We start from the raw sequence: 23969 nt of genomic DNA on the forward strand, positions 1-23969 counted from the left end.
CTCTCACTGGCGCTGCAGCAGCGGGTGTCACGCTAGAAAGGGAAGAGAGGCCACGGTCACTGGCTGGCCCGGGGAGGGGTGGAAGACATGCCCAGGCCCCCCCAGAAGGAAAGCCTCCCCGCTCCCCAGGGCGAGGTGTCCCCCGCCAGCTCACCTCTGCTGCTGCGAGCGCCCCTCCTGGGTGCCCCGGCTGCCTGAACCTGGCAGGGCCGGGGGAAACCCTCCGACGGCTCTGGGGTTAGACATGGAGAGCTGCAATGCACAACTTCCCAAGCATGACACCAACACCAGAGGCCTTGCTTAATAATCCACGTGTCATGAACTCAGTCAGCTGGAGCATGGGCACAAGCCAGATGGGTGAGGCTTGGCCTGTGGATATTAAGCAGGGAAAGACACCTGGTCACAATGCATTGCTTGGTGATGCTGTAGCCCATGTCATGGAGTAATTCATCCCTCGGTGGCATCAGACCAATTGCTCAGTGACATCAGAACCCATTGCTCAGAGATACCACAACGGGACATCCTTGCCTGCAGTGCTCACCCCAGCAGTGCCCCAGGACAAATGTCTGAGGTTTCTGCAATGCCAATGCCCCTCTGCAGCCCCCCACCTCTTGTCTTGTGCTTAGCATCAGTGTTTCATGCCAGTCACCGAGGCCTTGGCCATGTCTTCCCAGGGGCCTGTGATGTCACACTGGTCAAGGCAGACATCTGCAGGCACATATGGGAAGGGGGTTCACTTGGTGACACCTCCTGCCTCTCTGGGAGGCTGCAGGACAAAGTCCTACAGGCTTTCCTCACACCCCAGCACTGGGCTGGCCAGCCCTCTGGGCTCCCCTGATTCCGTCAAATGCAGCACATCACTCACATAAGTTTTCTCCTAACTTTCTTTCCCATCCAAACCATTCTATGTTCTCTGACTTTATACTTAGATCTTAATGGCAAATCTCTCATCCTTGATGAGACTCTGATAGCGAAGAACAATCTCCCAGACCATCTCTCCGTAGCCAGTGGTTTAGATTCATTGTAGGGGGTCAGAGTTACAAAACAGAAACTCCAGTATGTTATCACCTTTTATGATGTTTGTACTTTTGTTACTGACTTTATGTTTAATCTAAGGCTATTATCCTCTAAAAAGAGGAAATGTGTTGCTTTTGGCAACTCAACACCCTAACTTTCTCAGAGTTAAAGCTTTACGCATTCAAGAGACAGGCTTGAAAGAACCACCAAGTTAACATTAGTAATGAACAGACAGTAATCACAGAAGTTCAGTTGTTCACAGTCAGCCTTGATTTTCCACAAAACTTCTCATGAACTACTTGATTTTTAGAAGAGGGAAAATAAAATATTGCTTTGTGGTCCAGCATGGGCATGATATCATTTTTTTCTATTACCCATGTTATTCCAAGATCCATCCGAAACAAATGAAAAACAAAGGAAAAAAATTCAAAGCATTTCCCTTCTTTCATTAGAAACTTTTATTACATTAACCTACAGGTATGTGAAGCGAAATAAATGGTAGTGAAGGACAGAATGATGAACATCAGTCATCTTTGGAAAATAGATATATTTTCACAACCAAACACTTTTTGTTACAGCAAAGAAAAAAAGCCAAGCATATTTGATAGGTTTTCTTTAAAAATATATTACAGTTCAATCATATCAAAGTGAAGTCTTGTGGGCTAAAAAACTGAAGACAGAAGAGTTAGATTCAGTGCTCTAGCACTAGTATGAGTGTACCAAATTACAAGATATTCTGTATAGTAATTAATAAACATGCACCCATCTGTTTTCAGTCATTTAAACTACAATATATACAATCTTTAATATAAAGCATTTTTGTCAAAATTAGCTCTGTATTCTTCAGTTTGGACTTTAGAGCTTCAGTATAAGGATTATTATTTGGACATGTATCTAATAAAAAATTCAACTGTAGTCACAGTACTTGGAAAATACAATATATTTTAAATAACGCATTCCCTGGTTTTGATTTTACTTTATTCTAATTTCACTTCAATATGGACTTGACTTTGCAGATTGTCTCAGCAGAAAGTATGAGTATAATGAAATCTTCTTTCCCCTGTAATCTGCATGCACTTCTCCAATTAAAATTTATGGGAATTCTATGGATATCAAGATAAGGACAAATTTTGTGTGTAACAATGTGTTGTGATTAAAAATCTTTGATACAGTAAAAAGCCTTGAGGTTTATTATGCTTCTAAATGACCAGAATTAATATATCTACATTATTGAAAACCTAAAGTTTATACTCACTACTTACTTTTAAATCAGCCGTTAATTTCGTGCAGTATTTTGCACTTTATTAAGCTGATAACAAGTTGCTAGGGAATAGCTATCTCCATTTTCAATGCTATGTTTCTCACTACTGTAACATGAATATATAGAGAGAGGCAAGGCATCTCTTTCCATTTCTGTCTGTGGTGAAGCCAGTTCTCTCGAGTAGATGGTGTTTGCTGAGATTATTATATCAACTTACTCATTAAGTTCCCACCACAATACAGTATGCATGTTCAGAAATATTTAAGTTCTCTAAAGAGCATACTGCAATCTACAAAAAGAGCTATGTGACAGTCACAAGGACTGAGCTGAGGGTCTATTAAATTGACAGCAGAGCGTACTCCAGAGCAAGCCTCCCTAGTCACGCAAGAGACAGCAGGATTATGAATGCAAGTCCCATGTGCTTTTTTACCTCTGGAATGATACACAGCTATCATTTAAGAATAATGCATTACCCCTGCAGGCAATCTGTTTTCTGAGTGTCTACCAAAAACCATTCACTGAAGTAAATTCACAAGTTGTTTACTTGACCTATATGTATTGCAAATCCAGCTCAGATATATGCATACATTGCTTATGCTGACTACACAGCAGGGGTTTTACCCAGATATAGAAAGGCAAACTTTGGTAATGTGTATATTTAGAACATACACAATAGGCAAAATTACCAGAAACTCATCTGTTTTCATGAATATTTGGCTGAATAGATCACTTGAGGATATGTGACATAGTCAAAATTTTTAAACAAATACAATTTAATCAGCTCTTCACTTTTTCATATAAAATCAGAACTGTTTGTATTATGAAGATTAATTTGTGTAGTGGTCTCCACATTTTACACAGAGTAAGAAAATAAATTTTTGTGAGCTCACAATTGCTAAATACAGCATTTGCTATTCATGGCTTCAGAGAAGAAAGGTTTTATTTTAAAGTGTTTCACACAGTACAAACACATGTATATACCAGTAGCTCTACATGTTACCTTTATGCATACAAACCCAATCGATACTTTGTCTTACAGAGGAATTAAATTGTAACTGGCTTTTGAAATCTTATAGTTAATTTCTGTACTTGCAAAATCCAAAGATAATAAAATTATTTATTCCAAGGATACACAAGCTATGCCCAGGGAATTGCAAAACAGACAGTGCTCATGGCCAGCGAGAACGAAGAATGTTATGGGGCACTTCATACAGGCATATACATTGTCAGGCCTGGGCACATTTGCAACAATGTCTTCAGATGCACATCTCTCATCTATCATCACTTCAGTTACAACAAATAAAAGTAAACTGTATTTCCATTTCATCTCTGGGGCTCCTTTTAAAAAAAAATTGTAAAAAATTTGTAAAAATTTTTTTTCAGATTTTCTTCCAGTTGAGCCTCTGTTGTATTTAGTATTCCAAAGGCAACAGGTTGCAACTGTGGCTGTCACAAGTTTATTCTTTGCCTCAGACTGTTTTGCAGTCCAGAAGTAAAGACAAAAACGGTCATGGCACTCCCTGTGCTAAGCAGGAGAGCACATGCACCAAACTCTTGACCTATTGACTGCTCTTCACATCATTATAGGATGTCACAGGTGTCATATGCCAAAATGTGACCTCAATACAGAAAGAAGAGATGACTGGTGCTTCCCATTATATGCCATACAATGCAACTGCCTGTATCCTTTCTCCATCCATTGGGGGTACAGCAACCCTCAGGACAAACTACTCACAAAAAGCTACAGGGTCACCTCCAGGACATGGTGGAAAAGCCTGCTGGGCGGGGTTATAAGCATGTTAGCAGGTAGCATCACTGACAGCAGCAGCAGCTGGAAGTGATGCTGCCACATCATTTTTAGGTTTCTAAAGGTAACTTTCCACTGAAAAAGAATGTCCAGTTTTATATCAACCATTTTATTTTTAGGCTGATGTGTCTAGGGGACAATTTTGCTTCAATGGATGGATACTTTGGCAAATTTAATTTCCATCAAATTGTGCAGTTCATAACAGACTCCCCTTTGGAGGGACAGAAGGCAGCCTTGTGGAAAGATAGTCTCCACCCATACAGTCAATAGAATAAGCTAAACTTTAAAAAGGGACTGTTCTTTACTTTCTTCCATATTCGTGCTATTATCCTTGACAAAACCACATTGATTTGTCTTCCCTATTAATTCAGTTATGCTATTATGCTAACCACCTCTGACAGACACCAGTAAGCCATGAATTCTTACTTTAATCCTCTTCCCTCTGCCCAGAGGTCCCTTTAACCAGACAAAGTAAGGCCAGTTCACAAAAATGCAAAAGAAATGGACACACAGTAGAATATTTTTGCAATTACAAGCTAGATCACTAGAAACACAGACACATAGCATAAAAATGGAGACAAGTTAATGAAGAATGAGGGTATATGTGTCACATTATTAGCAATGCAAAAGACCAGCTTAAGCATGTGTTTCCCTACATCAACTATAAAAAAGAAAAGGTGCCTTTTTAGCAAGTATGCACAGAGATTGCTTAGTTATTTCTAAAAAAAAAAAAAAAATCAGAACAACTTACTATTTTTATCCTATATTACAGTCATTATTACTACCTGTTTATAAAATGTAAACCTTTCCTTGCAGTTAAGATTTACAGCAGTCATCACCTTTGTCCACTCCTTACATAATCAGTCCATGGTGACAAAAATAAACAAACTGATTTAATGAAGTAATTACTGATATGTTATGGATTATTAGTTGTGTGTGGCAAAAACAGACATCAGAACTGCAAAATACAGAGTTGAACAGTAGCAAAAGATTTCTTGAAGATTGGTGCTGGTCTGGAGTACCAAGAGATCTTGAAACATCATATAATACTGATGTATGCAATGCTTTTACCTCCAAAACTATTCAAAAGTATACCCACCACCAGTAATGGACAAAAGAGCCTGTTGATAGATTTCCCAAACAATTGCAGCATTGTGCTTACTTATCCCCAGCGGATTTCTTAATACATCCTGACTAAAATGGAAGGTAAAATTTGGCAAGGCAGTTTTTCTTCTACAGAACTGGTGAATCAGATCACTTGTACTAGGTGGTATTTGGTAAATTGCACTGTCTTGGGAGTATTTCTACTCTGAAACATGAGAAATATGAAGTCTATATTTAAAGCCGGTGAAATTGGATGTTATCAAAACTGATCTTCAAACTAGTATTTTTAAGCCAGTATATTACAGTATAAATGTGTTGCATACATGTTTCTATAAAATTTACTGCCATGAAAAAAAGAATGATCAGGATCCCCAGAGTGTGGCATTTGTCCATCTGTCACTTTTATACACAATACAAACCTCATGTTGAGATTCTGTTTAATGTACAGCAGTTCTCTGCTGGACAGATTAGGAGCCAAATATGATGGTAAACTACAGAAAGGAGCACAATCATGCCACTTTGCCCCTTGAGAGTCCCACTGTGCTACACATCAGCTTTTGGGGTCATTCATTGCTGACCCCCTTCGCAGAGGATGTGGGGCTATCTCGAACTGGTAGCAAGTCATAATGACATGGAATATGGCTGTTTTTTGGAAGATCATAAGGATCCTGGCTGAAACGTCTGCTGCTGCTGAATGTTCCCTGGACAACACTCACCGTAGGTTCTGCGATAAAAGAGAGCACACACATTCAACACTACAAGTGGCAAACAAAAGGCAAACACTGTATTTCATTTCAATTTGTGTTACAAAATATCCTCTCCTTTCTGCTTGAAATAAAGATTCCTTTTAATGATGAGTCCTGAAATGCAGGTTAAAAGAAAAGGTTGATGTTAAGGGGGTTTGGCTTTATGGTGAGTTACACCTGTGGGCTCGCAGCAGTGCCCTGCCACACTGACAGAAGTGGACCAGCATCTGTTCTTTGTGTGTGGACAAACAAACAAACAAAAAAAAAAATCCCAAATTTGGGGCTTTCAATCAAGATTTTATAAAAATCCTTAGAAACACAATAGGAATATTGACGGATTTCAGAGGAATCTCTAATTGGGGACAGAATATCCTATGACATGTGAAATACACTTTATTCCAGAGTACAGAGACCATTAGGATAATTACCATTCCACAAGACCCCAAAGTTTCCTGTAACTATGGTAACTATGGTAATGCAGCAACTAGATAGGGCCCACAGCAGTGAAATACTATGTTCCTATGTCTGTGGGTGAAGATGCTGCTTTTGCTGATCAGGGGGAGATAACAGATCTTTTCTATCCCTCCCATACACTTACTCAAGCTGCATTCAGTACTTAAAAGCCAAATCTAGAGCTGAATTGTATTGCAATGAAATGCTAAGTTTATCTCATGCTGTTTAAAGAAAGGTTTTCAAGCCAGGAAAATGGAGAGGTTATAAAACAGGGCTGAAGGTATTTCAAACTCTGTTCTTGTGAATTACACCACTTGTCTCAAAAGAATGAGATTGTTGTTATAGCTTTTGAGTAGAAAATATCATCTGAATGCATTATCATTTTTTCAGTAGTTTTTCATGTGTTTTGGATAAACTGATTAAAATAAAAATGGCCCTGTGCTCTCGACCTTCAACATCTAGAAGTATATTTTGTACTTGCCAACTTCATAAACATTCTTATTGGCTGAAGCAGAGCCGGCGATCTCAGCATATGGGGAGTCCCTGCGTGCTGGTGACTTCATTTCAACATATCCGCATTCTGAACTTTTTGGTACAAGAGCTGGTGGGTCTTTTATGGTAGCATATGGGTTCTCAGAACTACTTAATGAGCAATTACTTAAATTGTATTCTGAGTTCTTCACTATATCTGCAAAAAGAAAAACATATTACTTTGTCAAGCATGCTACTTACTATGAACATGGCTACTAATCAGGGCTTTCTTTAATTTTGAGTTCTAAAAAGTAACTCATAAATTAACATTTAAATGGAAACCAGTCATAACATTTCAAAATAGTTATACAGCAATTAATGAAAGCACCTCTACTGCTATGCTTTTTTATGGGATTGATTTTGCCATCAGTGAACTCCTGTTTCAAAGTCTGAGAACCTTCAATTCTGGATAAAATAGTAGCTAGCATGAAATACAGCTAACATGTAGAATCAGTTTTTAATATGCACTTCAGAATACTTTTTGCCTTTCCAAGTGTTGAACTATAAAAATAAGTGATCTAAGACTGTTCCCAATAGCAATGTCTGGGCAGATGGTAAGGTGACTTCCATGGATGGCCTGTTTGGTGCAAAGTCTGAGTAAGCAGCCATAATAAAAGAGTAACAAGCTTGTCTTAAGTTTCTGTAAGGTGCACATAGAAGAACTGAAAAGGACAAATCAGGTGGCTTGTAATTTCAGGATTTAACTGAAGGATAGATAACTAGTTTAAGAGAAGATGCATTTTCTTATGCTGGGAAGAGATTTTGTGGTGTCTGTGTTACTTTGTTCCTGTGTTCTTTTGTGATATGCTGTGTTATTACAGCTTTAGAGCTGAGACTTTCTCAGTTGTTCCCACCATAGGACTGACCGCGGTGAACATATCAGTGCTCATAACTTTGTGACTTCTTTAAGATATATAAATTGGGCTTCTCCTAATAATAGAATCATAGAATCATTTAGGTTGGAAAAGACCTTTAAGGTCATTGAGTCCACCTGTTAACCTAACACTGCCAAGTCCACCATGTCCCTAAGTGCCACATCTACACATATTTTAAATACCTCCAGGACTGTGACTCCCCCCACTTCCCTGGGTAGTCTGTTCCAACAACTCTTGGCAAATTAATTTTTCCTAATACCCCATCTAAACCTCCCCTGGCACAACTTGAGGTCATTTTCTCTTGTCCTATTGCTTGTTACTTGGGAAAAGAGACTGACAGAGCACTGGAACAGGCTGCCCAGAGATGTTGTGGAGTCTCCTTCTCTGGAAACATTCAAAACCCGTCTGGATGCAATTTTGTGCAACCTGCTTTAGGAGAACCTGCTTTAGCTGTGGGTTGAACTAGATGATCTCCAGAGGTCCCTTCTAACCTTGACCATTCTGTGAATCTGTCTCCCTACAACCTCCCTTCAGGTAGTTGCAGAGAGTGATAAGGCCTCCCCTCAGCCTCCTTTTCTCCAGGCTAAACAACCACAGTTCCCTCAGCCACTCCTCATAAGACTTGCTCTCTAGATTTTTCACCAGCTTTGCTGCGCTTCTTTGGATGCACTCCAGCACCTCCATGTCTTTCTTGTAGTCAAGGGCCCAAAACTGAGCACAGTATTCAAGGTGTGGCCTCATCAATGCGAAGTACAGAAGGATGATCACTTTTTGCTGGCCACACTGTTTCTATACAAGCCAGGATGTTACTGGCCTTCTTGGCCACCTGGGCACACTGCCAGCTCATATTTAACCAACTGTCAACAAACACCCCAGTTCCTTTTCCGCTGCACAGCTTTCCAGCCACTCTTCCCCAAGCCTGCAGTGTTGCATGGGGTTGTTGTGACCCAAAACCAGGGAATGTCAGGTATAATAAATCACTCCTTCAGCTTAATTGGTTTGCATTATACACAAGGTGACAAACCAGCTGCTGTTGTATACATATTTAACTTATTATTCATATGGACTTAGCTACACTTTTTTCATTGTTTGGTTATCCAGGCATTCCAGTCACTGTTGGCATACCTTAATCGTGTAACAGAAAGTGCCACATACCAGTATGGTCCAGTATGAAGTCTTACAAGAAAACCGTATAATTCAAAAGATCATAATATCACCACCACCCTACATTTCTGTAGCTTTTCATTCCTCTCTATGTATTAATATTTTGTTACCCTTTCCAAAGGCCTGTACTGAATGGGATGAAGCACTGCAAGCTTGTACTCATGCAGTCCTACATTGACCACATCAGTTGCAAGAAGATTTGGCTCTCTTCCAAAGCCTTTCATGAGAGGCAGCATACATCCTTACCTGGCTCACTAGGCTGAATTCAAGGCCATCCCCCTTGTGCTGTCTAGAATGGAGCCATTTCGTGACTCGAGCATTACAGAAACGTTTGATGTATGTGACACATAGGGGACTTAGAAATGCTTGGTTTGTTGGTTTGTTTTTTTTAAACCTTCCCCTCAAAAAAAGAAAAAAAAAAAAAGCAGCAAGCAAACTTCATGCATCAATTCATTATCTAGGAATAATGTAGTCCAAAATTATTTTACATTGTCTTTACAAAGAAACCAAAGATAATTCAAAAGATTAAACTGAATGTCTATGTCGCTTCATCTAAATGCAACAGAAAATAACCTCACCTTTCAAGGACTTTCCCAAATATCCTCTATCAAGTCCAAAAGCACCTGGGAAAAATGATGTAAAAAAGAGTAGTTTTTAAGACAAAGAAAAGTGATTAGATAACAGCTTCTAAAGCTGGACTAATTTCTACCTCAGCAGAATAATTCTCTTACAAGCACTGTGAAAGCGCACAGTATAGGGTTACAGAACCATTGTTATTACTTGTTTGCACACTTTCAAACAGTAGCTCTATGAACAGGGAAGGCAGCTAAGGTCATAAGGGACCATTAAATTATCTAGTTTAACCTCACAGGCCACTACATCTTCCCCAGTCACTCTTGAATGAGCCTAAAAATGAATGTTTGATTAAAGCACATTTTTTGTCTGGGTAAACAGTATCTACCAGAAAGGCATCCCATCTTGACCTGAAAATCTCAGAGTATGCAAAGTTTACTCCAATTCTTGGTACTTTGCTTCCAAAGTTAATCACTCCCATTGTGTTGTCCATGGTTACTCTGTTCCAGTCCCTTGACCTGCAGGAATGGCCTTAAATATGTAGCATCTACATATTTAAGTCTACAGCTTTGCAATCATCTGTTGGTAACAGATTTCACTCAATATAAATGCCAATATGAACATCAGCAAGCAGCAATGCCTGACAACTGAATTCAGATCTTTGAACGATATTATGGAGTGCTGGTTTTTAATCAGATTGTGTTGTGGTACTATGCTAGAAGCCTTACAGAAGCCTATCACTTTATCTATACGTCTTTATAAACAAAATCCATAGTTTCCAAGAACAAAATTAGGTTGTTTGAGGAGATCTGAACAGGAAACTGCCAGAACCCCTGCCTCAACAAGTTCACCAGATGCACACCACTAAGCTTAAGCCAGAGAATTGATTCAGCAGGTGGAGGTCAGTTGGCAGGAAATAAATCAATTCCTGGTAGAACTGTGCCCTCAGCCCCACAACAGAATTTAATTGATTTAATAGATTGTGCAATGTTAAAACCACTGATTAGAGGATTCTGTCAATTCTTAAACCCTATCTAGCTGCAAAACAGGATGACATTAAAAAAATACTGACTATAATAAAAAACAAAGCAATAATACTCCTAAGTAGCTCCCTACATGGGTGGAATTAATGTAGGGCATTGTGAACTATAGTAGTGAAATGGGCTGGGACGATACACCAGCTGAAAAACAAAACCTGAAGTTATGGGGAGGAGATCACAAAGTAAGACCCTTGAAACAGGGGACAGAAACTAGATCAAAGGTAAGCAAATCTAAAAACCCGTGAACAGGAGGAATTAATTATGGAAGGATGCATTAGTCCCAGGCATTCCCTGATTTCAGGTCAGCCTACTAGCATTTTTTTGAGTCTGACTGAAACATTCCAGAAACAAGATAACGGTGAAAGGAAGGAGCATATTTTAACAGTCCCCAGAAAGAAGACAGCCCTTTCCTCCTTCTTAGTGAGGAATTGAAGGACATGAAGTGAAAAAAAAAAAAAAAAAAAGTAATGTCTGGAAGGCAATTGGGCCTTTGGGCCTGCCTGTCTGGAAAGTGGAAACTTATCAGTGGATAAGTGATGATGGCCCATAGATTTTAATTCCAGTTGATCCTTAGAGACAGTTGGCGAAGCTTTTAATAGACACAGGAGCAAAAAATTCAGTTCTAACACACCAAAATGCCAAGAAGCCAGGTGCGTGATCTGGACGGCAAAGAGTTCAGATTACTAGTGTGAACAGCTTGTAATCCTCACACTGATCTGGAAACCAAAATTTTAATATGGACACGGCTAACAAACCTGTGATATTGTTTGAGATAATAAACTAAAACCACTTGTGTGTATTAAGGTGTTGATCTAAAATGCATGTGTTTGTATTATTAATTCAGAACTTCAGTTGTCATTTAACAAACAATAGTCCTAATACTATGTGTGAGTAGTTTTAGGTATATTTACAATCCAAAGTTATCGTACCCAAATGAAACAAAGCTGTAGGCTGTGAGGTGAAGGATATAATTAGGGTAAGTTATGCTTTGGGTTAATATGCTTATGGATAATACTACACTTGGAATCAAAAGATACCAAGAGTAAAAACAGAACATCATCAGTCCAAGTCACCCATGGTTTTATAACTTAGTTCTAACCTTTACATAGGGATTTTCAGTTGCCTTCAATGAATCTAGTATTCCTGCTTGTTTGCCTCTACCTAAATCTGTGGAAGACCCCCTTCCCATGGGTATTCTTCCCACAGACATAGCAGGGAGCTTGCTGAGATTGTGGAATATAATGAATACCCTCCAAGCAGTGAATCTTCATTCCTCTGAAAAAAAAGTGTTGCTGTGAAATTCAGCTAGACAATTGATTTCCCCACCATTAGTAGCACAAAGTGTATGTGTTTTGAAGAGGAAAATGTAACTTTCCCTGACATCATATCATATGGGCAACAACAGATTTGTGACCGCGGATACAAGTAACCAACAGCCTGAACTATAATCAACTTGTAACTACATCCTGTGTGTACAGTGGAATAAAAGGCAAGATTGTCCCAAACCAGATATCTGTAATTATAATTGTGCCTGGTTCGGGTTTGATGAGAATGGACCTCAGGGTTTTATTCTGTTTGACCTGGGATTCTCTTTTGTCTCAGTGTCAAATGAGTCAGTGTTTTGGTCTTGCCAAAATGTGATAAATTGTTCTAGTTGGAACCAACATGATTGGGTTAAATACTATTGGATGCTTTACATCACCCTAAAAATAGACTGTCTGTGCTGGAATCACAGTGTAACATATAAGGCAGTAAATGTAGACTTTGCAGTGATTGCTCTGTTACCCCTGGTGACGCTCCAGATGGTTTGATCTGGGCCTGTAATGATGGTAATATGTATACCTCTTTATGGGCTGGGTGACCTGAACTCCAGTGTACCTTCGGCTTCCCAACATTGTGCTCCATGTGAAAAAGGACTAGTGTCCGACCCCACTGGGTGGTTCACATGGAACAGATGAGAACAGAACTCAGAGGACATGTGGACAGGTGGCAATACTCAGGAGCTGCCACCCGCATAACCTGGGGAATGGAAGGATCATGGGGATTTTGCTCTACTGAAGCCAGTTTTACAAGCTATGTCACAAATGACTCTTTGGAATCACATGGCACTGGGCTTTACGTTGTTACATCAAAATGGACTTTGTGGCTACCTAAACCTCCCCAGTACTGATTGCTGCATCTATATCCATGGTACACAGGACCTCAACATCCAACTAGAGAAGATATGACAGGTGGAGGAAGACACCTATGGACTTCGAGAATCAATGAGGAATAGCTGCCTTTCAAATGTGTTTCATTGGTTTGGGCTTGGTGTTACTGGTTGGATCCAAAGTTTAATACAATATGCTTTGATGTTTATTGTGATTATAATTATCATAACCATAGCAATATCTTGCATAAAATCAGCTATAATGAAAGCTGTTAACATTAAGATGATTCAACTTACTAATTATACAACTTTACTGGGAAAAGATGAAAACATGGGAGAGAGAGACAGACTGCTCAGTCAGTCTAAATCCACATTATATGGTGGTCCGCTTGGTGAGTTGTGACTAAAGTCCACAGGGTGGGATGTGGTGGTGTGCTCCCCACCTCCACCATCTTGACCTAACAATGAATGGCTGTATTCAGCTCGAAGTGGAGTGCGGAGTTTGACTTGAGCAGCAGCTCTATCCCGCAAAACAGATAATGGATGCAGTCTGACAAGTAGGCTAACTGAGTGACACCCCAGGTAGGCAGGGACCTCACAGCCTGGTGTTGCTTCAGTGAAGGCCAGGAAGACTCCTGCACATCTGTAACCATAAATCTGTGTCTGTACCGAATCCTTCCCACTTATGCACTGAGTCACTGGGCCCAACTGACCTTCCCGAACTGACACCTTGTTAAGGGCCAATTGGCACACCATATTGACTTAGTCCCACCCTGCCATAAGTATAAAAACTGGCATTTTAGATTTTTTTTTTTTTTTTTTTTTTTTGAGGATGAGAACTCTTAACTACGTGACAGATTGACATGCCTGGACCTCTCTCCTCACCAAGAAGAGATGCCTCTTTGGTAAGATTTGCACCACTGACTACGTCAAATGTTACTTGGGATAATATTACTAACAGAAGTGCTCTACTCTTAACTCGAGCTCTATTTTTGCAGCAAGTGTATTTACCAACAGCAATTCCACACTTCTTGTATCTGTCACTTTAATAAATCATCTATTTGTTCAACTTTGTGAAACTGTTTCAGTGAAAGTCTTTAATGGGACTCTGACAGGCAAATGTTGACTCTCAGTGAAAGTCCTTAAACTGGGCTCTAACACACAAATATTAAGTCTGATGAGTGGCTGTACATATAATCCTTTAGACTTAAACACATCGACCAAGTCTGAGACTAGGATTGGATCTAGCTGCACCTAGAGTCCTCTCTGAGGAGTTCAGAAAGCAAGGGGACCCTTTCTGAACCTCATGGTTCAACAGAAGGGCTGTCTAAAGTCTATCTCCCTCCCCATCCTAGACGTATAATCCTTTAGGCCAAAATACCAACCAAATCTGAGACGAGGATTGGATCTATCTGCACATAGACTCCTCTCGGAGAAGGTGTTTAGAAAGCATGGGGATTCTCTCTGAACCTTATGACTCAACAGGAGGGCTGTATCGTCATGCTCGTCCACTCATCAGACACCCCATCTTTATTTATTTGATCTCATGTCAGCTGTTCTGTTGTTTTTATCTAATGCCCAGGTCACCAGCTTAGAGTAACCCAAGTAATCTCATTTGATCTTCTAGAAAACAGACATAATACCAGAATTCATCCAGTCCTCTAGAATTTCTGTGTTACTCAAGATCTACTGCAGTGGGTTAACCACAGCCATTATCTTGCAGCAGTCTTAAGTGCTAGTACAAATGCTCTAAGAAAATGTAAAGTTAAACACTGACAATTTCGACTGAAAACCTTTCCTAAAATAGATCTGAGCCTGAATTGTGATTAGACCAAGACTGGGGATGAGCACAAAAAATTTAATACTGCATACTGTTGTTCCAATTCCCACAATCTGATACTGATAAGGACCAGAAATGAAGGCAATTAATTAAATTATACTGGCACTGAAAGTCCCTTTTAAGGCTTCCACTGGTCAGAGACATGGTCAGTGCAATCCAATCTTTCTGGAATGCATGAGATTGGGAAAGGATGAAAAGACAGCAAAAGATAGCATAAAGCAGGATATGGCAACTCTCACCACTTCTCGGGAATTTTTATTCCTAAGGGCAGTGCTCTGTCTTTTGACAAACAGGAGGCTTAGTTGGGAAGATGCTCATAGAATTTACATCTGAAACAGCTCAGATGAGAAACTACTTTCTAAAGCTTTGACTCTATTTGGTCAAGATTTTTTTTTTAAAAAAAAAAGGATATATGTAACCTCTCATTTCTTTAACAAAGATAGGTAATTTTGCCAAAGCAGACTGTTAGTGTACAATACCCATTATTTTATGAAACTATTTAATAAGCAAATATTTTAATAAAAATAATAGGAGTTATTTTGCATATCATGTCTGCACTGGGCATGAGACTGATTCACCATTCCTTACAAGGAGTCACATTTTTACCTCTAAGGATACTTAAAGGAAGATCAAACCTATAATCCTGAACCTCACACACAGTCTGAGATGCCTGGCATTACCTTGAGCAAAGAACCAGGAAAACAACCCTGCCTTCCAGTCCATTGCAAGCACCATGAATCATACCCACATTCGCCTCCTTTGTTGTTTTTTTTCCTTACCAAGCTCATTGAGGTAGCCACCATGTTTCCAGTCTGCAGGCAGTGTTCCTGTGTAGTCCATGATGGTGCCTCGTTTTCCAGGTTCTACATTTTTAAGGTTCACAAATAGCTGATTGTTTTTTGCCTGTTTCAAAGAAAGACAGGTAATAGAAATTAAAACCAATGGGAATTTGCTGAATTTCCATGTTATAATCAGGGAAAGCAAAAATAAACCAAATATGAAAAATTAGGGAAAAATGTAAAATAAACCAAAGGCTGGTTTACTCAGAAGCATCCAGATTTTTATGCTTTACCTTTGCCAGGGTCAGTCTGTCCATGTTGTTGACATGAGGGGGGGTAGTGCATTGAGTTAGAGTATGATAACTAGGGTTAGAGAAATAGTGACTGTTAGCATTTCCACCATTACCGTGAGGGATGGTTTCTGAAAAGAAAAAGAAAGGAAAATGAACAACTAAAAATAACGTGCCATTTCTTTCTTAAGATGTTTTTGGCAGTGCTGCACTGATTTCAGAATCTGAATTAGTTTCTTGAAAAAAAAATCTAAAAATCTTGGACTCACTGAAAGAAATTAGAGATACAGTGCAGAAACCGACTAGTCATGCTCTTGCTTTCAGCAAAGTGCGCTCACAAGTGTTACTTGCTAACTTCTCTTTCTGCTGCGAGGTCTTGCTCTCTTTTGCCTCTGTAGTCATAGCATTGTCCTAATGATATACACTTTTACCATCGAGTTCACAGCAGTATTTTTTAGTGCTTCAAGAGCATCACCACCTTTGCTGACACATCTTCCTTGACTCTGAAAACTGTTTCTGCTGGCTGCTGCTTTCTTTAATACCTGTGTGCAAAAAACACAGTATTGCCTGAAGTTTCACGTACCCATTGCATCCCAACTCAAATTCACTTTCATAGGTCGAAAGCTCCTGCTTTGTTTCAGAAGCATTGCTCCTTCCCTTCATTTGTTTCAGACTTGAGCTACTCTGCAATCTGCCTGTTTACAGAATCTTGCCACAGCTAGTGTAAAATCCTGATTTTCTACAGCTATAGCAGTCTTTCGGTATTCAAGCTGTTGGCATTAAATTTAAAGTCTCGGTAGGAACCATATTTCACCACACTTTTCAATTCTGTTTAAAAACAGGCACAAAGGAATAGAAATGCCCATAGTTCTACTGTTTCATGCAGAAAAACATTTGAGGATGCAAAATGTTATGTAATAAAGTGAGGTATCTGGTCACTTGTTCCTTATAAGTAACACATTTTACCAGGGTAAGCCACCTTCACAGTTTCAAAAGCAGAGATTAAAAGACTATGATGCAGAACAAACCAAGCAGCTACAGATATAGGGGCAGCATCTTTCTGAACTCAGATAAACTGTCTCTGATAGCTGAAAGGTAAGCACACAGGTCTACCATCGCATCCCACTGGTCTCATGTCCCAGTTTACCAGCACCACTGTCAGTTTGATCTCAGGGGCTTCTTTCCTGTGAAAAGCAGTTGAAGGCACCATATTAGTCTTGCCCTTCCTAAAGAGGGCAATGCTTCCCTGCCTCTCTTTCCAGGAAGGCTTCCAAGGCAAAACTGTAGACACCCTTTTTGAAATCGAGTATGTCCTGTTCACAGCAGTCCTCGCTAATACAAAAAGGTGAAACATGCATATTCAAGCCCTGTTAGGGGCAGATCTGAACCCCTTCAGAGCTTAGCTAAAACAGCACACAAAAAAAAAAAAAAAAAAAAAAAAAGATAGGAAAAAAAAACCTGTTCCAAATATAGCTTACCTGAAATGGTATAATCTGCATTGATGACCCTCATAGCAGGGGTATAGGTCACTGCGGGCATATTTGTTTCTTTTCCTTTCTGCTTATGTCTGTAAATGATGAACAGCACTAGCAGGAAAAGCACAACCAGGACAAGAATGATGATGCCTGCTATAGCCCCTATCTGGTAAGAATCAGCAGGGATGGCAGTACTGGTACGGCTTAAACTGTTCAAGTTTCCCACTATAATTACACCAGCTGAAATACAAGAAGAAATGAAAATATGTGGCAGAAATTCAGAGACTTACGTGTCAAAGGCTGAAGAAAATATTTCACTTCTAAATCTTTCTCCTAATTTAAATCAATTTTTAATGCCAAAATGGAACTATGTCAGAAACCAGTGTGAAGACAATCCTAGCCTTAAGGAAAAGCACTCATCTTCTTCATAGAAAGAGATATTTTCATAGAGTTTAAAATGTAAAGAATATTCCCTAGTCAAAAGCACAGAGCAGGTAAAACACACGCTCTTATCAGCAGGTTTGGACAGCACAGCACTAAAACGTTTCATGCAACCTGCATTCGAGTGCTTCGTTCCAATAAACTATCACTGAGGCATCTAATATTTACAAAATCTATAGAACATTTATAATTTAATAGCATGGACTATTTAAACACACATGCCTTATCAGATCGATTTAATTTACAATAATTTTATTGCATCTAGGGTTTACCTTGGTCACACCTAGCCCCTTTCCAGCCTGGGCTGCAGTAACATGTTCCCGTGATGTGATCACAGGTTGAGTTGTTCAGACAGTCACATATCTGACGGCATCCATACCCATATGTACCTTGAGGACATTCTGCACAAAATAAGTGTGAATAAAAATCAGACATAGTCAATATTTCTTGAATCTTTTGGTGTTACAGATCTACAGCACCCTACAAGGTAGCATTTGTTTCTAACCCCATACGTTTCTGTAGAGGGCCAGCAGATGGCAATGTGTTACTAGAGATAGACCTCTATGGAAAAGATTTTCTTAAGAGGGTATCTTATTCTGTGTGTGTGTGTGTGTATATGTATGTATGTGTGTGCTTGTAGGAGCAGGAAAAGGAGAAGGAAAAGGAGAAGGAAATCGTAATCAGAAGTGATTTTCCTTTACCTGCAAAGTTGCTGCCACTAAGACAGTGAAATTAGGGGGAAAATCGAAACAACAAAGATTAAAAGCATAGAAGACAGTGAAGAAATGGTCAAAATGTGAACAAAGTGCCAGTTCTACACAAGAATGTCAGTTCTAAACCACGTAATCGTATGAGTAGAGCTAGACATGTGGACAGTGTTATGTCATATGACAGTTGTGCTGATGTAGTAAAACAGCAAGAGATTAACAATGCCATAACAATGAGTCTTATATTCACCACTCATTTATATAAAAATAAAACTGGTCCTAGGCTGCTTATAGCATACTTTGATACTATAATCTATACATTAAGAAACTACTTACAGGAGACTAATGCTAAACTATGAAGAATTAGATAACTGGAAGAGTTTTGCATGATTTTTTCTCTCCCAGAATGCTTTGAATACGATAATTAATTACTGATCAAAGTGTCTCTTACATCATGTAATTAGCATGGTAAAGAATTATCCTACACTGATAAAAATTCTTTCTTTTATACTGCTGCGTCTGTTACTGGGTGGCTTGTTAAATTACTGTTCTCATGGTTTGAGGAAGTGTGGCATTTCTTCACCTTCTGAGACTCAATTTTCTGATATCTCTCAGGAGTTTTATAACTATACTAACTTGGTTTTGTTGTTTGGTTTTTTTTTTTAAGAATCTAACTCATCTTTAATGTATTCCTAATTTATAATAATTTGCAAGATAATGTAACACAGTAGATGCCAGAGAAATGTTCTTGCAGTCTTGATAAATTGAGACTCAAGTGGGATTTCATGCTTATATACTTTCTCCTCTTGGTTACATTCAATAAAACAAGTTTATAACTACTGAAGTCAATGGCTGGGCAAAAACCATCACCCCATAATATATTTTGAAATCTTAGTTGGAATGACAAGTCACTTTTTAAAACTGACGTTCAATTCACTAATACCAAAACATTTGTTAAATATTACTAAATCATTATCAAATTATGGTATAAGATATAAATTCTATAAAATATAATCATAAAGTTAGATTTGCCAAAGTATTCAAAATTGTTTTTTGATATCATGACATCAAGAGAGGATCTTTAGAAGTTTATCTTTTCCTAAACATTATTGCTCTTTTGAAGTGAAACACTGAAATCATTGGAGTGGAATAAGAAACTATAAATAGGTAATAATTACATATTATCACCTATTATTTCATTGAAATAAATACATTCCTCTAAACCATTCAGATTTTGTTGTAACTGTATTTATCTTAGAAAATAAAATCCACTTCCAAATTTTTAGTGGGTTTATTATTTTTTTTTTATTTTTATTATTTATTGATTAGCCTTAACATATTTCCTGTTGCAGCTGGGGTTAGACCCAATGCTGGGGAAATAAAGTGTCTGTAAGGATGGTAACCTCCCCTCCCTTTTGTTACAGTGCTGCCAGGTGTGGCACATGCTATCTTGGCTACTGCACAGCCCTTCAGATCCAGGTGCTGCTAAATCAGTTCCAGTTACAGGTAATTCATAGTGTCCTACACACATCAAAAGCAAAGGCCTTTGCATGACACAAGGATAGGTTTAAACCTTCACAGTAGTGCGCTGAATGGATTGCTTTGCACTGCACTATAATGGGTGAGGTGTGGGAGCACCACTCTGTGATGTTAGCAAAAGCTGGACTGAGTTCTGTGCTTATGAGACAGATTATTCTTTCAATGTTATACCACCACTGATGTCAGTGATGTTATTCTTGATTTTCTTGGATAAAGAATGATACACATATGAAAACAAAATTCCATTTAATATTTTTTTATAATGCAATTGTATTGTAAAACCAAATTGCAGAGATTAATTTTATCCACGAGGATTGATGTGGTACTTGTTATCTTTAGTTTTCTAACTATCAGTTTTAGTTGTGGTTTATGCTAATGATAGTTACTTGGATTAATTTGTCACTTTTACATGTCTGAGTTGTTGGGGTTTTCTTTAGTTTTAAAAAAAACCCAGAACATAATACAAATGACTCTTACGTGTACTTATAAATTGAAGTAAACAGCCATCACAATCATAATCAGTCTTAATAACTACTTCTGTGGGCTTTTATGTTTGGAAAAAGCCTAGGTCCAACTCCTGAAACTATTTTGGCATCAAAATTCCCACTGAAGCCGAAGTGCTGTATCACAACACTGGCCAAAACAACAGAGGGTCAGCTCAGGGTTTAGTATTTGCTATCAGGCACAAACAATTCCCATCCCTACTCACTCTGCTCACAGTGCTTCCCCATGAACCCTGTGCGGCAAGTGCACTGCCCACTGATGTGGTCACAGTCCGCTCCGTTCTGACACTGGCATACCAATGCACAGTCCTTCCCGTAAAAGCCTAGGGGGCATCCTGCAATACAAGGAGGGAGAGGAGAAAACGAGTGAAACAACCACTCTAGAAATAAAGTGCAAATATTCTGGTTAAGTATGTTACCGAGAGGTCATTTCTGTAGCCCTGCTACTCAACATGGCATTCTATAAACACAATAGATCCAACACCTACCCTATTTCAAGTGGTTTAAAATACACATTAGGCAAATGCTACGTGAAAAAGAGGTTGGGGAATTGTGCAGACAGCAGATGTTCAGAAGAATGCAGCAAGAAGTGCTCCTTGAAGAAATGAGTTTAAGAAGATATTTGAAGGAGAAGAAAGAGGGCAGTTTGTGAACCAGAGCAGGGAGTCTGTTCAGTGATTAATGAACCTTTGGACATATTTTCTGGACAGTTGATGTTGAAACATAAAATAAATAAAAATAAAAATAAAATAAAGACAAAAACAAAAACCAAACAAACCAAAAACCGCCCCAAAACAAACCAAAACAAAAAGCCCAAACCATATTGTATCTCAGCTCCTCACAAAGATACCATTTCAGTATGAAGAAGACGTATCACTGCAAAGAGATCATTATTCACCAGCAGGAAGCAAAACAACCATGATAGCTGACAGCTGAATCAGTATAGTAAATGTCTTCCAGAGCTGCATCCATATGGCCTTATAATATACCTGTTATTTCCTGCCACTGACATTATTCAGTTGAAAAACAAGAGTTCTGTTTTTATGAAAAACTTGTATTTATACTCTGAATGCAAAACACAGTTAGCAGTCTTATTTTTCTTGAGTTCAAAGACAGTGATTGTGCCCAGATTACAAACAGTGGGGGTGCCTGGACTGAAGATAAACCAAACTGAAACTGTAATATAATAAAGATAAGAAGCCAACTTTATCAATATCTATCTAACAAATATTTATTTCTCAAACTTTGCATGAACTCTTACCCAGCATATAGTAAGTGCCATACACCTACACCCAGTCACTGTACAGCTTGTGCTTTTATTTTAATGAAAAGCTCCTGGAAAAAAGCCATTATTAATACATTAATTACATGGGGAAAATTGCAAAATAAATTATAACATTACAGTCTAGTGAGGTGAAGTTTCTAAGTTCCAAATAAAATACCTTCTGTATCAGTATATGAATTGCAGCAAAGCTAAAGCTGTTGTTACAGTTGCCCCTGGGAGGCAGCAATTACAGATATGAGATGTACTGTACAATCACTTAGCAGTGACTCAGGGACTGTGCCTCAGTAGACCACAACCACAGCTAAGCTAGAAGCTATTCTCATGGCTTCAGTCAGCTCTGTGTTACCTGACAGTCTTGGTTGTTGGGTTCTTGCTGCTGGAATACTTCTTGGGGAGGTTTTGGAGAGAAAAGTAATTAGATGCTACCATCATTCCACCCCGTGGGGAATGTCTGCAAAGCTGGCACCATCTACACTATGGACTACAGTCATAGCTGCCCATCTGCAGTGGTAACATCTGAATGTCAGTCATTCATTCTGCATGTGCACACGACACTCTATCCACAGGGATGCACAGCTCCAGCCAAAAGTTGTCTTCCTCTGAAGGATGACTTAAGAGGAGCCCAAATGTAGTGGTAAGCACTCTGCCAGGTTTACACAGGGGCTTCCCCTGCAGCCATGGAGTTAATGTTCACAATCAAAAAAGGCAACTTCACAATCAAAAAACGTTCAGCAGCATCAGTGAATAAAGTATGAAAAAAACTGAAGGAAAATTCTGTCACGGATTTGTAGATCAAGAACGGATAACAAAAGTCACTTACTTTGTGTACAGTAAAGGCCAGTCCATCCTGGGGTACATTTGCACTCCCCATCATAGGCACTGCAGTAAGCTCCATTATGGCAGTTGCATGTATGGATGCAGTTTGGTCCCCAGTGGGAAGGTGGGCAAGCTAAAACAACCCAGAGCAATTAATTAACCACAAATGACAAAGATCCCCATGAATAGAACTGCTTACATTCACATAGCAGCACTGCTTCATTTGGGGTTTGTTGCTTTTCTTTTGAACACATTTGTTGGGCTACTCCATTTTGAGCAAATAGCCACAGGTATTTTTCTTTAACTGAAAGATCATTTTACTCTAGATAAAGTTCTCGAAAAGATCCAATGTGTGAAAGAAACCAGTGATAATACTTGATACTGAGTAACTGGGACATTCACAGTAGCTTTCTCATAGAGAAGCCATGTAGGTTTCCTTTCCTAATTTATTTTTCAATCTGCAAACAGTTCAGTTGAGCACAGTCAAGGGATAAGCCTTCTAAGCCTCAAAACTGAAAGAGAACAGAGAAGGCTGAAACACATGCTATAGCCTACAGCTTTAGAACCAATGCTAAGCTTACTTCTTTTACTTCCACTCTTAGATTCTACAAAATTGCCTATACATGGTGCATATAATCAGGACTATACCTTAATGAAGTTAAGTCAGTTGCTTCTGAAGGTCCATTAATCAATACAATATTTCTAAAAACCAAGTAATTATCTATAAAGTGGAGATTTTTTTCACTCACAATCATGTCAACATGTTATGAGATAGAATTTTACTAACTGCTTTGAAAAATGTCATGCTGAATGAATTTGATATTATGTGCTGCCATTACAATAGTGAAGTGGTTCCAAAATGCTAATTAGTATTCAGAGACAGCAAAAGATCATTTTCTTCGTGTCAGAATATCACTAAATGCAGAGGGGCTCTAAGAATAGCCCCTTTCTACTGATTAGGATTCACATCCTTAAGTTTTGTTTGTCTTTTTAGTAAAGAGATGCATAATTTAAAAATAGTTTTGTGGAAGTACAACACGAGTATTTCACAGGAGAGAAGAAACAGGTCAGACACAGAAGCCTTGGCTTTATTCCTGTGTAAGTTTAAAAAGGTTGATACCTCCTTGTTGTTGTGTACTGATTTGGTTGTCCAGAGACCTATCTGGGAGCAATAAAAATTCTTGAATCCTTTAAATGTTTCCATAAAGATTCATCTATGTGTGAGCTGTATTTTTGCAAAGTGTTATCTTTGCCCAGATTGCACTTCATTAGGAAATATACTATGTTGTATTGAAAAAAAAGTATACTAAGTTTGTTGTTTCCACTTCAATTGTGTGTTATAATGATTTTTATTATTGTTTTGTATTTGAAATTAGTGGCCAACTAAGAAGGAATGTAAATTACATATAGATGAAAGGTTAGAAGTTTCAAAAAGGTCACTAGTTCCAAAAAGAAATTAATGGAATCATTATTTTCCATGTGAACGAAAGGCCTTTATACAAAGCAAATAAACTTCCTCTGTTACGGTTCATGAGCACAGCCTCAATAGACGCTTCCATTCATATTGCTGGCAC

At 38.7% G+C, this 23969-nt stretch overlaps 1 protein-coding gene across 6 annotated transcripts in view; it reads right to left on the reverse strand.

Moving 5' to 3' along the window:
* Nucleotides 1-1544: 1544 nt before the first annotated feature.
* The window catches only part of MEGF10 (multiple EGF like domains 10), a 132760-nt gene continuing 110335 nt past the window's right edge, over nt 1545-23969 (reverse strand). For all 6 annotated transcript variants that reach the window (XM_080372392.1, XM_080372394.1, XM_080372397.1 and 3 more), the window contains 9 exons: nt 22400-22528; nt 20501-20629; nt 17818-17946; nt 17108-17344; nt 15633-15760; nt 15340-15463; nt 9537-9581; nt 6870-7076; nt 1545-5913 (listed from right to left, as the gene is read on the reverse strand). In XM_080372392.1, coding sequence (XP_080228518.1) covers nt 5753-5913; nt 6870-7076; nt 9537-9581; nt 15340-15463; nt 15633-15760; nt 17108-17344; nt 17818-17946; nt 20501-20629; nt 22400-22528 — 1289 coding nt within the window. In that variant the 3' untranslated portion in view covers nt 1545-5752. The remainder of the gene's footprint in view (nt 5914-6869; nt 7077-9536; nt 9582-15339; nt 15464-15632; nt 15761-17107; nt 17345-17817; nt 17947-20500; nt 20630-22399; nt 22529-23969) is intronic.

The sequence above is a fragment of the Falco punctatus genome (genome assembly GCF_963210335.1).
Source record: "Falco punctatus genome assembly, chromosome: Z".
Taxonomy (NCBI): domain Eukaryota; kingdom Metazoa; phylum Chordata; class Aves; order Falconiformes; family Falconidae; genus Falco; species Falco punctatus.